The sequence below is a fragment of the Sciurus carolinensis genome, chromosome 3, assembly GCF_902686445.1.
Source record: "Sciurus carolinensis chromosome 3, mSciCar1.2, whole genome shotgun sequence".
In the NCBI taxonomy this organism is placed as follows: domain Eukaryota; kingdom Metazoa; phylum Chordata; class Mammalia; order Rodentia; family Sciuridae; genus Sciurus; species Sciurus carolinensis.
This window is the reverse complement of record NC_062215.1, coordinates 27,259,524-27,275,892: the sequence shown is the minus strand read 5'-3', so window position 1 is coordinate 27,275,892 and position 16,369 is coordinate 27,259,524. Positions and strand designations below refer to the sequence as shown.

General features: G+C 40.4%; 1 protein-coding gene across 1 annotated transcript in view; it reads left to right on the top strand.

Annotated features, from left to right (window-relative positions):
• Nucleotides 1–16,369, top strand: part of Ca10 (carbonic anhydrase 10) — a 481,024-nt gene that overhangs the window by 364,986 nt on the left and 99,669 nt on the right. Inside the window, exon 4 of the mRNA XM_047546776.1 lies at nt 13,138–13,323. Within this exon, the coding sequence (XP_047402732.1) occupies nt 13,138–13,323 (186 nt within the window). The remainder of the gene's footprint in view (nt 1–13,137; nt 13,324–16,369) is intronic.

The following is a 16,369-nucleotide window of genomic DNA, read 5'->3' as shown; positions in this document are numbered from 1 at the left end:
CCAGATGCATGGTGTCAAGTAAAGGGCATCTCCAGACATCAGACCGGACTTTTGTTTTTACTTTTCCACGGCTGTAGTAACCACCTAGATGTTCACTTAGTTCTCCAGCGTTTCTAACTCTGGGTCAGTATGCTTATGTGCCCTCAGCATAAAAGATCTCAAAGAAAAACAAAAGGATAAGAGAAAGGGTAGCTGTGCCCACCCGGATGGAGGAGCACGGTCAGTGGGCTGATTTCTGGTCTTGGGTCTGCCACTTACCTGCAGAGTGCAGGACAACCCAGTCTATGTCTCAGTTTATAGAGGTCAAGCTTGATTACTCCCGAAGTCCTTTATTTTCAGAATCCACACAACCCTAACTCTGCCCGTCTGTAGGCGTGCTAGGCTGCAGTGACGCCCCCCTCGACGCCCCTTACTTCTGCCATGTTGTTTTGTCTCGAAACCCGGCTTCCCGCCTGCCCACGTGAACGTGCAGCCGCTCGCTTTTTGCAGTCAGCCTCCAGCCATCAGCCTCTTGGCATCTTGAGTTACTCCGCAGGAAACCGGACTAAGCACTGTTCCTAAATCTCTTAGGCTCACTAATTGCATTGCGTAGAAGAACTATTACACACCTCAGCAGAGCGGTCAAAGACGTGTAATGGGAAACCTCAGTTGCAAAGAAAGGACACCTAATTTATGGCATGACTGTCAGACCTTCTTCACTAACCTTTCTTGGCACGGAGTGGCGATCCTAATTATGGGCTCAGTCATTCCATTTGCTAAGCCAACACTCTGCAGATATGACCCACCTCTCAGCTCCTGGCAGGCAGGAACTAGAACTGGCCCTGCTGCTCTGGGTCTAGAAACTTCCAAGGGTGTCCCAGAACAGGCCTGGCCAAATTAAGCCCAATGTGGCTCATCCACCTGGACACCATATTTTAATTGAGTTGATCCTTAACCCCAAAAGCTGTGTATAAGCCACATGTTTTCCCCAACACTCTTTCTGCCAACTTTTGACTTGTTCTCTTTAAATAAAATAAAATAAAAATAAAAAATACTGTAGAATTTGGAATCTAACAAGCCTGGGCTGGAATTCTGGCTCTGCCAATTTCCAAGTGTGATGCTTCAAGTAAAATCATTAACCCATTCAAGCCTGCCTCTCCTTGTCTGAGAATGCAGGTCGCCATGCCTGCTTCACAGGGGCAGGGCAAGGATCAGATGAGGTGACATCAGTAAAGGTATCGAGCACCCAGCCTACAAGACACCTCAGTCCCTTCTGCTGCTGCAGATGCTGGATGTCTCACCTGCCAGTGTGTTTACAGTCATGCACTCTCATAGTTATGGCAGGAGACATCTGCCAAATAAGATCATCTCCTGAAGACAAGAAGGCCAGCACTCCTGTGTCATAGCACACAGAGCCCAGGTGCCAACTCCACGTCGAATGATTCATTAATAAATCGAAAGGCTATTGTTACATTTCTGAAATCCACAAGGTCACTGAGAAATGAAGTGCAGGCTCTCTAGGGTGACTTGGAAGTTGCTCTCTGAGATCCCAGAAGACCAGGAACTTTCCGTCACAAAAGGCTTGAGGTCTCTAGTCCTCTCACTTTCTCCTGTGTTACCTTTGAATAGAACCCTCACCTGCTCCATACCCAATTTCCTAATCTAAAAAGGGCCATTGCACCTGAGGGTAGTAAATTGCCCAGAGTGGCAGCTGTCCTCCGCCTCTCTTTCCTAACCTTGAGAACGCAAGCAGCTCTTCGTGCCCTTTCTGTCTTTCACACAGTTAAAATCACTTCCTCTCAGCTACTCCATCGTAGTGTCAGATTTTCCTTTAAGCTTTGGGGCATTTTTTAGTATATCAGAAGAGATTCAAATCAGGCTACCTTGAGAGGAAACTGTTATGGTTTGGATATGAGGTGTCCCCTAACCGTTCTTGTGTTAATGCAGGAATGTTTGTGGGTGAAATGATTAGATTATGAGAGCTGTAACCTAATCAGTCCATCCAAATTCGAATGGACTAATGACCGGTAATTGTAGGCAAGTGAGGTGTGGCTAGAGGGGGTGGATCACTAGAGACCTACACTGGAAAATGTCATCATCCCAGCAGCCCCTTCCCCTTTCTCTGTCTGCTTCTTTGTCACCATCAGCAGACCAGTGCTCCTATGCCACACCCTGCCACCATGATGTTCTGCCTCACCTTGGACCAGAAAAATGGAGTCCACCAACCACAGACTGAACCTCTGAAACCAGGAGCCAAAATAAACTTTTCCTCCTCTAAGATGTCGTCAGGTATTTTGGTCACAGCTATGGAGAACTGACTAACACAGGAATACAGCAGAAGCCTCACATGAGCTTTCTGTCACATAAGTAACTGCTTACTGAATCTTTCAGAATCTCTGAACGTAACGTTTACTCAAGCTTAACTTTCTGCAATAAACATCAACCCTACTAGCAGTGCGTCTGTCAAACCAACAGATCTTTGACATGTTTATTTTATGAGTTGGATCATTTTTTAACTCACCTCCTCCTTTTTTTCCCCCATGTGAAAATATGAACTTAGACAACATCTAAGACCCTGAATAATAAGGGATTTACACCACAGTAGTGTCTGAGGTCCATCTATACTCAGGGACAAATCTACCTTGCCATGCACATAGATTTTGACAAGAAAAGTTAAATAATTACTTTACAATTGTTCTGTACTTGAGATGTACACTATTTCAAACTGTCTCTCCTTTTATATGACTGAGATTTTGAGAAAATGCTATCTTTCTCCATTGTATGTTTTTGTCACCTTTGTCTAGTATGAGAAAACTGTATTTATATGGGTTTGTCTCTGTGTCCTCTATTCTGTACCATTGGTCTACCTGTCTATTTTGGTGCAATACCATGCCATTTGTTACTATTACTCTGTAGTATATTTGAAGGTCTGGTATTATGATACCATCTGCTTCACTCTTCGTGCTAAGGATTACTTTAGCTATTCTGGGTCTATTATTCTTCCAAATGAATTTCATGATTGCTTTGTCTGTTTCTGTGAGGTATGTCATTGGAATTTTAATTGGAATTGCATTGAATCTGTATAGCACTTTTGGTGGTATGGCCATTTTGACAATATTAATTCTGCCTATCCAAGAACATGGGAGATCTTTCCATCTTCTAAGGTTTTCTTTAATTTCTTTCTTTAATTTCTGTAGTTCTCATTGTAGAGGTCTTTCACCTCTTCTGTTAGATTGATTCCAAAGATTTTGTTTTGTTTTGTTTTGTTTTGTTTTGTTTTTTTTGAGGCATTGTGAATGGAGTAGTTTTCCTAATTTCTCTTTCAGAGGATTCATCACTTATGAATAAAACTGCATTGATTTATGAGTGATGATTTTATATCCTGCTACTTTACTGAATTCATTTATAAGTTCTAGAAGTTTTCTGGTGGAGTTTTTCAGCTCCACCAGAAATATAGAATCAAGTTATTGGCAAATAGTGATAGTTTGAGTTCTTCTTTTCCTATTCATATCCCTTTAATTTCTTTGGTCTAATTTCTCTAGCCAGAGTTTCAAGGAAGATCCTGAATAAAAGTGGTGAAAGAGAGCATCCCTGCCTTGTTCCAGTTTTTAGGGGGAATGCTTTCAGTTTTTCTCCATTTAGAATGATGTTGGCCGTGGGTTTAGCATAGGTAACCTTTACAATGTTGAGGAATGTTCCTACTATCCCTATTTTTTCTAGTGTTTTGAGCATGAAGGAGTGCTGTATTTTATCAAATGCTTTCTCAGTATCTATTGAAATAATCATGTGATTCTTAACTTTAAGCCTGTTGATGTGGTGAATTGCATTTATTGATTTCTGGATGTTGAACCAACTTTGCATCCCTGGGATGAAACCCACTTGATCATGGTGCACTATCTTTTTAATATGTTTTTGTATGTGATTTGCTAAAATTTTGTTAAGAATTTTTGCATTATGTTCATTATGGATGAAGTTTTCTTTCCTCAATATGTCTTTGTCTGGTTTCAGTATCAGGGTGATATTAGCTTCATAAATGAGTTTGGAAGCATTCCCTCCTCTTTTATTTCATGGAATATTTTGAGGCATATTGGAATGAGTTCTTTGAAGGTCTTGTAGAACTCAGCTGAGAATCCATCTGGTCCTGAATTTTTCTTTGTTGGTAGGCTTTTGATGACTTCTATTTCATTGCTTGAAAGTGATCTATTTAAATTGTGTATGTTCTCCTGATTCAGTTTGGGTGGATCATATGTCTCTAGAAACCTGTTGATGTCTTTGAGATTTTCTATTTTGTTGGAGTATAGATTTTCAAAATAGCTTCTAATTATGTTTTATATTGAAATAGTGTCTGTTGTGATATTTCCTTTTTTCACCAAGAATTTTAGTAATTTGAGTTTTCTCTCTCCTTCTCTTTGTTAGTATAGCTAAGGGTTTATCAATTTTGTTTATTTTTCCAAAGAACCAACTTTTTATTTTGTCAATTTTTTGAATTGTTTCTTTAGTTTCAATTTCATTGATCTCAGCTCTGATTTTAATTAGTTCCTGTCTTCTATTACTTTTGGTGTTGATCTGTTCTTCTTTTTCTAGGGCTTCAAGTTGTAATGTTAGGTTGTTTATTTGTTGGCTTTTTCTTCTTTTATTGAATGTGCTCCATGCAATAAATTTTTCTTTTAGTACTGCTTTCATACCGTCCCAGAGATTTTGATATGTTGTATCTTTGTTCTCGTTTACCTCTAAGAATTTTTTTATCTTCCCCCTGATGTCTTCTGTTATCCATGCATCATTCAACAGTGTATTATTCAGTCTCCCGGTGTTGAAGTAGTTTCTGTTTTTTATTTAATCTTGATTTCTAATTTCATTCCATTATGATCTGATAGAATACAAGGTAGTACCTCAATCTTTTTGTGTTTGCTAAGAGTTGCTTTGTGGCATAACAAATGGTCTATTTTAGAGAAGGATCCATGTGCTACTGGAAGAAAGTATATTCGTTTGTTGATGGATGGAATATTCCATATATATCAGTTAAGTCTAAGTTATTGATCATGTTATTGAATTCTATGGTTTCTTTGTTCAATTTTTGTTTGGACGATCTGTCCAGTTGTGAGAGAGGTGTGTTAAAGTAACCTAGTATTATTGTGTTTTGGTCTATTTGGTTCCTGGGATTGTGAAGGATTTGTTTGATGTACATTGATGAGCCATTGTTTGGGGCATAAATATTTATGATTGTTATATCTTGCCGATTTATGCTTCCCTTAAGCAGTATGACATGTCCTTCTTTTTCCCTTCTAACTTTGGTGTGAAGTCCTCTTTATCTGATATAAGGATGGAAACTCTCACTTTTTTACTGAGTCCATGTGTGTGGTATGTTTTTTTCTCATCCTTTCACCTTTAGTCTGTGGATGTCTTTTTCTATGAGCATATGAAGGCAGCATGTTGTTGGGTCTTTCTTTTAATCCAATCTGCCAGTGTATGTCTCTTGATTGATGAGTTTAAGCCATTAACATTCAGAGTAATTATTAAGATATGACTTGTATTCCCGGTCATTTTGGTTTATTTTTGGTTTTTAACTTGACTTGGTTTCTCCTTTAATTGGCTATTCCTTTAGGGTACTTCCTCCCTTTGCTGACTTACATCATTGTTTTTCACTTCTTCCTCATGGAATAATTTGCTGAGAATGTTCTGTAATGCAGGCTTTCTACTTATAAATCCTTTTAGCTTTTGTTTATCATGGAAGGATTTTATTTCATTGTCAAATCTGAAAGTAAGTTTTGCTGAGTATAAGATTCTTGGTTGGCATCCATTTTCTTTCAGAACTTGAAAATGTTGTTCCAGGCCTTTCTAGCTTTTAGGGTCTAGGTTGAGAAATCTGCTGATATCCGTATTGGTTTCCCCCTATATATAACTTGATGTTTTTCTCTCGCAGCCTTTAAAATTCTATCTTTATTTTGTATGTTAGGTATTTTCATTATAATGTGTCTTGGTGTGGATCTGTTGTAATTTTTTATATTTGGTGTCTTATAAGCCTCTTATATTTGATTTTCCATTTCATTCTTCAGATTTGGGAAATTTTCTGATATTATTTCATTGAATAGATTATTCATTCCTTTGGTTAGTATCTCTATGCCTTCCTCAATCCCAATAATTCTTAAATTTGGTCTTTTCATGATATCCCATAATTCTTCAATATCCCATTGATGATTTCTTTCCATCTTCTCTGTTTGGTCAACTTTGTTTTGAAGATTAAATATTTCATCTTTATTGTCTGAGGTTCTGTCTTCCAAATGATCTAGCCTGTTGGTTATTCTTTCTTTTGAGTTTTTAATTTTAGCTTATTGGTGCCTTCCTTTCAAGGAATTCCATTTGGTTTTTATTCAGAATCTCTATCTCTTTATTGAAATGATCTTTTGCTTCCTGCATTTGCTCTTTTAACTGTTGATTGGTACAATCATTCATTGCCTGCATTTGCTCTCTTATCTCATCATTTGCTTCTCGGATCATTTTGATTATGTACATTCTGAACTCCCTTTCTGACATTTCTTCTGCCATGCTGTCATTGGATTCTATTGATATAGCATCAAGGTTTGTTTGGGACACTTTCTCCCCTTGTTTTCTCATGTTATTCATGTATCTTTCCCTCTAGCAGAGTGAATCCAAGGTATTGCAGTTTCCCCCCTATAGATTTATAATGTCCCTGCAGGTTTTCCAATACCTCACCCTGAAGTAAGAGATCAATATTAGCAGCACACCATACAAATAATATGCATCTTTAACCCAAATAGTCCCTATTAAGATATTAACTGTATTGTCTTAATAAACAGAGATGATGAGTTCAATTATTATCTACAGCATAACCAATAGTTTTGAAATAGGGACCACAATTTCTAATGGTGGACAAAGAGGATGGGGAGGGGAGTAGGATATAATGTTAATGAAATAAGAAGTGATTCTATGGAACTGTGGCTGTAGCTCAGTGGTATAGCACTTGATTAGTATATGTGAGGAGCTGAGTTCGACCCTCAGCACCACATAAACATAAATAAAGTGTCCACCTACAACTAAAAATATTAAAAAAAAAAGAAGTGAGTCTATACAGGTACTATGTCATAGGAGTAGTGAAAGCAGAATTAAAAGAAATAGGTGGTTAGCATGAGAAAAGGGAGAAAGAGTCTCCAAGGAAACAGTTAGATAAGAGGAAAATAGAGTGAGAAAAATATTAATAAAAGAAAAAAGTAGGAATACTAGTAGGTATACTAGGAATAATCATAATACAATTACTAATTAAAAAATTCTACAATAAAACTATACTGTACTGTTCAAACCTCCTAGTCTTCAGTATCCTGATGTCTGAGAGGAACTTGATAATGTGGTATCCCTAGAAGGGTGCTGTCTCACTATGGCTGGCGGCCTCCGGGTCGGGAATAATCAATCCATGCTAGCAGACAGAGGTGACCGCACGTGTTGACAGATGGTCAGGTGCAGCACGGGGCGGCGGGGGGAAGGGGTGCATGCTAGACTGCACAGGGGTGGACTGGGGATGGGCTTCTGGCATGGGAGATGCGCGCGGGCAGTGGGCCTGGTGGCTTGACCCACACACAGGATTTTAAGGCACACGTGATGGCCAATGTTAGGTATGAACTTGCCTAGGTCATGATACCCAAGTATTTGGTAATACGATTATTCTCAATGTTTTAATGAGAGCATTTGGAATGAGATAAATATGTAAAGCAGGAGGGTAAAGCAAATTGCTCAGCATGACATGGGTGGGCCTCATCCAATCATTTGAAGGCCCCAAGAGAATCAAAGACTGACCCCCAACCCTGAACAAGAAGGAATGCTGCAGCGGACTGACCTCAGAGATGAGTCACAACGGTTGTTCTTCCCTGGCTCTTCAGTCTACTGCCCACCCCCTGCCAACTGGCCTCCACAATCCTGTTAGCCAACTCCTGAAATTAAATCTCTTTATATATGTTTGTATACATATTTGTTCATCCTGTTGATTCTGTTTCTCTGGAGGGCTCTGATTAATAATCCCAAGGAGCCTGAACTTCAAACCACTGTGGGGTTCCTCTTCAAGAAAACTTCGTAATACTGCATTATTAGGTAATCAGCTAGTAATTATTAATAATTTAATAGTAGCGAAAAGCACAGGCTTTAGAGCTAGAGATAACCTGGGGTCAAGACCTGGCTCCCCCACTGATAGCTATTCACCTCAGGGTAGAAATGGGTGCTAGCACCCAGGGAGGGCACCTCAGCCCTATGGGAAGCCTCCATGGCACATGTGGGTTTAGCCTGATGTCCTCCTACCACAGGGGAAGTGAATGGCATGAGACTCACCATGTTCAGTTCTGGGTTGGTTAAGGGAGAAATCATGAGAATCGACAGAGGAAGTTCAGGTTTGGGATTCAGCACCCCCTCTGACACCACATACAGGTTCAAACCAAGATGCCATCTGTTATGAACAGGATAGTGGCTGACTTTCAAAGAATGAAAATTCTCCTTACCTTAAAAATGCACTGACTAAATTTATTTCCCACTAATACGGTAGGATCACCAGAATGAAAGAGGAGATAAACCCAATAATAAGAGGTCCTGGCAAATTTCAAGCTGCTGTATATGAACTGGGTTTGCTATCCAAGAACATCAGTTTTACAAAATGAATATACTGGGGTAATTTTTTTTTTCCTTTGCAGAAGAACAAATCGTTTTGACAAGGTCTAGGTTATGGATGATATTGATTGACATGCAATCTTGACAGGCATAGTTGTAGAACCTCTGACCTGTTTCCCTCAATCCCTCAATACCTGTAGCTCCACTCAGTCTTAAACCAGTATAAATGTCTGCAGGTAAGAAAATCAAGTCTTCTTTGACCTTCAGGTTCCTCAAGGCTTCTTCCTAGGATGAACTTCAGCAGCCATGTACCTGATTTGAGTCCTCTGTTCTTAAGAACTCTCTGGAACTGCCTAAGACCTGCATCTACAGGCAGCAGAAGAAATGAAAATCCCCAACATACTTTTCCTCTGAAATGGGCTAAGATGCTTGTGTTCACTCAAGTCAAGATGATTGGTCTCGGGTTTGCCACCTGCCCCACATGTGATACTGGACAAGTCACGAATTCTTCACCAACCTCGCTGGGTTTCCTCATTTGTAAAATGGGTACCACACATCTCTCACCTCATGTTGCCCTGAATTGAGATAAAAACAAAAGGAGATCTGCATGGACAGCCAGAGACAACCAGGATGTTCCCTGCACCTTCAACTTCTTTCAGTCCTGGTTTCTGGTCTGGATAATACAAACTTCCCCAACATGCTGTGCACCAAAGTAGTTCATGGGAAACACAGTAATTAGCATTCCAGATAAAATGACACTGCTGCAGTGTTAATTACTAGAGTGCAGATGTACCGTTCGATTTAGATATCATACATAACGTTGTCAAGCCTTTATTTTTAAATTAAAGTGCAACAAACCATACCCTGGCTACACATCTTTTTTTGATGAATACAAATTAATGTTATTTTGGAGTCTTGGAAAAGGGTGGGGGTACAGGGGCATTACACCTAATTTTAAGAACACATAGACAAAATGGTAGAAGTTATGGACTTCCATAGTTTCCTGTCCCCACTCGGATCTCTGCATTATGGGGTGTGAGCTCCATGGGAGCAGAGACCACGCTCACCCAGCTCCTAGCACAAAGTCAAGTACATGGACCATCTTCTGAGTTTGCAGACTGAGTGAATGGATGGAGTTGGAGCCTCATGTGCAGAAGGAGTCTAGAAGAGAGGTAGAAGAAGAGAAGGCACAATGGTTTTTTCTTGATTCTCCCAGTTTGGTTTGTGTTTCAAGCCTTCCAAATGATCTTGGGTGCTCCCCATCGCTAGTTCTATCAAGTTCAAAACGAGAGGCAAGCGAATCATAATAACGCAAAAGTCAAAGTTCTCCCTTCTGACATTTAACAAGCAATGCTATATTCCATCTGGATCTAGGAAGTGGAAAAGAAGTCAGGAAGGAAGATCAAGAGGGATCCTGCCACATCAGCTGGGCACCCATGCAGTAAGCCAAAAAGAGGGAAGGAAGAGGGTGAAAATGTGTAACCATTGCATACATTATTTACTTAGTATATATAACAAGCTTACCAGGGAATTTTTCTGATGTTTCTATTGTAGTAAATACCTATAGTATAAAAATTTACCATCTTAACCACTTTTAAATTCCATGTATTAAGCACATTCACATTTCTGTATGAACTTCACCACTAGTCATCTCCTGAACTCATTTCATCTTACAACACTGAAATTTTAGAACCATTAAACTAACTTTCCACTCCTCCTTCCCCAGCCCCAGCCCCTGGCCATTGCTATTCTACTGTCTATGATTTTGAATATTTTAGCTACCCCATATAAATGGAACCCTTTTATGTTTAAAGTAATTACTCCTAAGGAGGGACTGTGTCCTTTTGCTATTTGTTTTTAAGATGCCTTATAGCTTTTTCTATCCCTCATTTTCATGAGGAAATTTTTGTTATATCTATTTTGTGGTTAAGGAAACAGAAGCTTCAAGAGATTAAGTCAAATACCCAAGGTTACACAGCTAAAGAGAGGCAGGCTGGGAATCTTTTGACTCCAGAGTCCTTGATTTTCTACCTGCTGTGTGTTGCGTGTTTTCTAAGTACTGGGAAAATGCAGACAAGCATATGATATGGCCTTGCCTTGCTTCAGTGGGCAACAATTTTCTTAGGGACATTAGACAGACACAGATGAATGGATTTCCAGAAATGCATGAAGCCCATGACACTTGCCCAGTGGTACAAAGCATATGTGCTGTAAGAACTCAGGACAACTCTTAATGAAGCATAGCATACCATACAGGTGCATGAGTGTTTCCGGATTGAATCCTATGGTCCTGAACTTAATGTCATCATAAGAGAATTACATACTTCTACCTCCATGGGATCTACTCCCCATAATGGATGGATTTGGCAATACATAGTAAATGTTGTGATAATGAATACACCATTTGACCCACAGTTTGCCTCAAGAAACATCCCTCAGTTAGTAAAAAGTTTCATCCTTTAAGGGTATTAATCATAGTATTTTTTACAACACTGAAAAAGTAAAAGGAGTGTAAAGATTCAAGAATGAGCTATATACTTTTACAATGAAATATTATGCAACCATTTCAAAGTGATATTATAGAAAGGTTAATGGCCTGGACATGTGTATCTATGTGAAAAATAATGTATTATCTCTTTATATGCAGATATATAAAATATGTGTCTTATATTGTCATGAGAGTGAAAAGTATATATAACAAAATATTAGCAGTGGTTTTGGTTAATTGTGGTTGATTCTTTTTCCTTGAGCTGTTTTATATCTTCTGAACCATATGTTATGCCATGGAAAAAAATAAATTTTATTTAAATATGAAGTAATGTCAACTGCAAATATCTTGGAACCATTGTGCTGCCAAAAGTTAAGGCAAATTTTCATTGTCTCATCACAACTAATATACATGCATTTGAGGCTAGAGAACAAGAATGGAACCTTCAAAGAGGATCACTGAGTTGCAAGGAACGGGTAACTTAAGAAAAAAAAGAAATTTATTGATAAGATGTGCAGCATCTGAGAAGAGCACAGCTCTTGAAGGAACTGTGACAAAGAGACGCAATAGTTTCTGGAGTCTCTCTCTCTCTCTCTCTCTCTCTCTCTCTCTCTCTCTCTCTCTCTCTCTCTCTCATCGACACATCTGCTTCATTCTTCTCTCGTGTTCTGATTTTTCCTCTGCCTAGCAGCTCTACTGTCTTGGGACCTTGCAGTTGAAGGACTCAACAGAGACTCTTCAGAGTTTCTGTCAGAGTATTTACTGACTGTTCCAGATTCACAGGAGAGAGATGATTGCCTTAGTGTGTATCTGTTAGCTTTTGCTGCATGACAAACCACTCCAAAACTTAACAACTTAATTATTTAGCTCCAAGTCTATATATCAGTGGGTATTGCTTCTGGTCTGTTATAAGCCATGCTGATCTTGACAGGACCAGTCAGCTGTTTGGTCAGCTGTGGGTTGGCTGGTCTAGGTTGGTCTCTCCTGGGATGACTCTTCTTCCTGTGGTCTCATCCCCTAACCTGCTAGCCCAGGTTTACTTACATGATATTCTTAAATTTCCAAGAAGGTGACTAGAAGTATAGAAGGCCTCTAAAAGTCACTCAGAGCTAGCATATTGCAGCTGCTATTGGCCAAAGTCAGCAACAGGGCCAGCCCAGACTCAAGGGTACTGAAAAAGACAGTCTCCCCTAAGCTCCAGATCTTGCTCCCAGAGCTATATCAACCCAGGAGAGTAAGGAAGTAGAGTCCCAGGTGGGAACCATGTTCTAGAGTCAGTTGTTGGGAAGTGCTAAGGTCACAGTTCAGAAAATGAAGTTAAACACATTCAAAGATAAAAAAAAAAAAAAAAAAGAAAAAGAACACAGACCAGGAAGCATAGCAGTTCAAAGGGACCAAAGCAAGATGGAATCAGGAATGTGGAATTAATCTGGGACTGGGTGAAATGGGAAACCTGGGTGACTCTCTAGTTTGGCTGCCAGCCGGAGGAAGTATCAGAGTTATCCTGTGCAATGCCTGGTGGCAGAGGCAGGACGGGGATCTAACAAAAACACAGGACGGGACCCCTGAGACCAGCCACCACAGTGCTTTGGTTTCCCACCAGCCTTTGCTCCTAGTCGTCTCTCGACTTCCTTGTCTCTCCTTCGTTCCTAGCATCTCTCCCTGCTAACTGCTTTCTGCAATTTCTCACACCTTAGATTTTGAAACTTTACAGAATCTCTGCCTTCCAAATGCTTATGGTAAGAGGGACAAGTTATCTCTTTATAAGTTGCAATATACAAAATATTGGTCACAGTTGGTGAGGTCACCTTGGAGTTTCTACCTCAAATTCCTAAATGATAATGTGGTTTATGCTTCACAGGAATACCTTAGAAGCCAGGTAGGGCAGGAATGCCCTCTGGGGAGGCCGCCATTTCCTACTCCACATGGAGATTTAGCTTAATGCCTTCTAACCAGAAGAAAGAAAAGCCATCATGCTGGGTTCGGGGTGCCATGGAGCACACCATGCTGGGTTTGGGGCACAATGGAGGAAGAGCCTCGCTTGACCTGTCGCCTTTGCCTTGCAGGTCAGTGGGACCATGTACAACACTGGAAGACATGTGTCCCTCCGCCTGGACAAGGAGCACTTGGTCAACATATCAGGAGGTCCCATGACGTACAGCCATCGGCTGGAGGAGATCCGGCTACACTTTGGGAGTGAGGATAGCCAAGGGTCGGAGCACCTCCTCAATGGACAGGCGTTCTCTGGGGAGGTAGGTAGGTCTGTCAGAGTACTAAGGTCAAGTGCCAGCTCGTGAGGTTTGGTGCTGTTCACATCCAAGATGGAATAACAGATGGGAAGATTTCTCTCGAATCTGTGAAACAAGAAGGTCCGTGTCTCCTTTCTCCATCTGTCTTTTGCATGTTGGCGTGGAAGTCTATAACCAGCTCCCAATATTTCCCAGGGAAGGCAACAATAAAACAGAGCATTTTCTTGTGAGACGTTGGTGCAGGTCTCTTGAGACTCATGCCCTATTATATCTCCAGGGTATTATTTGACCCCCAAACACTCACCCTCCATGTACCCATCTGGACCATCAGGTTCTTGCGTATCTAGGATGATAGTGCAAATTTTGTAATTCTCCTTTCTGCTAGAATAAGTCTTATTTGCTCAAAACTATAACATACTATGAAATAAATGTCAGGCAACTAAATGGTTTGCCTGAGAATCTAATGGTTTGCAGAATGGAAATGTCACCATGTGCCACCATTAACAGTAAGTGTCAGTGTACCACTGTCTACCCAGACAAAACTCAGGCCACAGCAGTAAGCCCAACCACGGTTTCAATCATAGGTTGGGAACTATAGTTTAAACAGACTTCATCTGTGACGTGACACTTGACAAGTAGGGTGTAGGTCATTTTGACCCGTTTTCCCTGCGTTATCCTTGAGGGTGATTATCAACTAGGGTTTGGGTGTCCTCCTATGCCTAAATGTCCTGTACTAAGGTCAGGAAGGCTTTGAAATTACAGCAGCATGGATATCATTGTTGTTTTTTTTTTTTTTTTAATCTAGGTCATGTTTAAACCTGCCTGGCATTATTTTTAATGTGGTAGGGTCGGGCCCTGAGAAACAGACCCACAACTTGAAGGAGTCCATCGGCCAGATTTTGATGTGTGTTTAAAATGTATCAACTAAGAGTCTGCCTGGGGACTAGTTAGTTACCACGGATACAGGGATTTTTAAAATAAAGAGGAAAAAAAAAAAAAAAAAAGAGCTCCCACCACAGAGGAGTTCAAAGCATGCTATATTCAAATCATTAAAGTATAATGTCATGCTGTAATGGAACTGTACAAAGACCTTGGCATACTCAAAGGGAAAAAGTGACAAATTTCACTTGAAGGGGTCAGAAGAAGCTTCACAGAGGAGTTGCCCTTTGAACTGGGCTCTGAAGAGATGCAATGAAGAGCAATTTTAAGAGCATCATCTTTGGAGTCAAAGGGCCTGAGTGTGGAGCTCCTGCTTTGATATACACTATGTTATCTTGAGATATTACTTGGGCTTTCTAAAGCACAATTTTGACATCTCTTGAGGTTATTTTAAAACTTAAGTGGGATTTCAAATGTAAGAAGTACTGGAAGTATTTGGTTAATAAGACAAAAACAGAAAATAAAGCAGGAAATGAGGGATAGCATAAGAAAAGGCCCAGAGACATGTCAGGGCACTGTGTGTTAGAGAAGCTGCATGTAGATTGCATCTAGCATTTTATCTGGGATCTATTAGTAATGGCTGCATGGACAATGGGGTCGAGCAGGAGTATGAGTTTCCTCCTGCATCTGTTGGGGGGAAAAACTAGAATTGATTAGGGATGTCTACAAAGGCAATGCACTGGAAAGTTCCTGTGGGCAGGGCATATGATAAAACCAGGGCAAAAACTCCCAGGTTGAGAGTAACTGGGGACTGCTAGTGGGAATTAGAAAACATTCAAAGTTAGATAAACTCTTCCTTTTAAGGATATAGATAATTTGTATTTATTTTAACTGTTGGTTTACTTCCTCACTCGTCCATTTGCTGTTATTCCTTTGTTTTTCTCCCTCACCGGACTGTCGTATCCCAGTGCCTGGACACCATCACAACATTGTCTTGGAGTGGAAGCATTTCTACTGTTTAAATGAAGGAGTGAATACAGGGATGGGTTCTAGGCTAAAATCTTGACATCAGAGTTCTTTGTATGGCCTTCTTCTTTGAGATATAAAAAGGGTGTCTTGTGGCTTGTGCATGCACAGGTTACAATTTTGGAGTAAATAAGTACTCCCAGAATCCTTTAGGGAAGCATAGAAATTTGACCTCTTAGGGTATTTATTTTTCCCAGACTTCTCCCAGACCACAGAAATCAGGTGACCATAAGAATTTGCATTTTTAAAAGTTCTCAGAAGAGTCTGAGACTCTGATTATGAAGTACAACCTCAAGAGGACATGAAGTATTCTCAGTGAAGAAAGGCTTCAGGGAAGGATGCCTTTAAACAGAGTTGTAAATAAACAAATACTGAGAGCTAGGTCACATGTCAAAGCATCTGTGTCTGAGTCCTTCCCCAACCAAGCTGAGTGGGACTCTCAGGGAACTGGGGACCAGGTATGAGCATTTGTAAAACTTTCCCCGAGAGATTTTGGTTAGCAACTACTATGCCCATTTCAGGACAAGCTCTGCCTGAGTTATACCAGTTTTCTAAACAATGAGGACTTAATTAATAAAACCTTACTGCACAAAAAAGGGGGGGGGAGAGTGGAGAGGGAGAACAAATGGGTAATTTCTTCCTGGAAATAGCAAGTTGAAGAGCTCTCTGGACTGATCGGACTTGGGGAACAGCTTCCAAGTGGACACACCCATTGTTCCAAGACAGGTTTGTTGAGCATCAGCCTCAGCATAAGTAGAGTTAGACCTTGCTGAGTAGACCACATCAGTTGTATCACATTTCTTTCCAAGCCTCTCAATGAGTGGTCTGTAGACAAACTGGGTGTGTGTTTTAGTGTAAGAGACCAGAATTTTGGAGGCCATGTGGCAGATCATTGGAGAAGTAACTGGCCAATAGAGCCTCTTAAAGGGCTCTAGTGAACAAGAGATTAGCATTTTCTTTGCAGCATGAGGGGAAAGACCTAGAGCCAATGGGTGGAAGTTCTAGAAAAATGGAGTTTAGTTAAATATGTTCTAACAATGAAGGCCAGCCATCAGTGAAATGAATTTGCTTCTGAAAACAGTGAATAGCCCTTGTAGGAATTACTAGGCATTGAGTAGAATCTAGTGTCTTCACACAAGCAGGT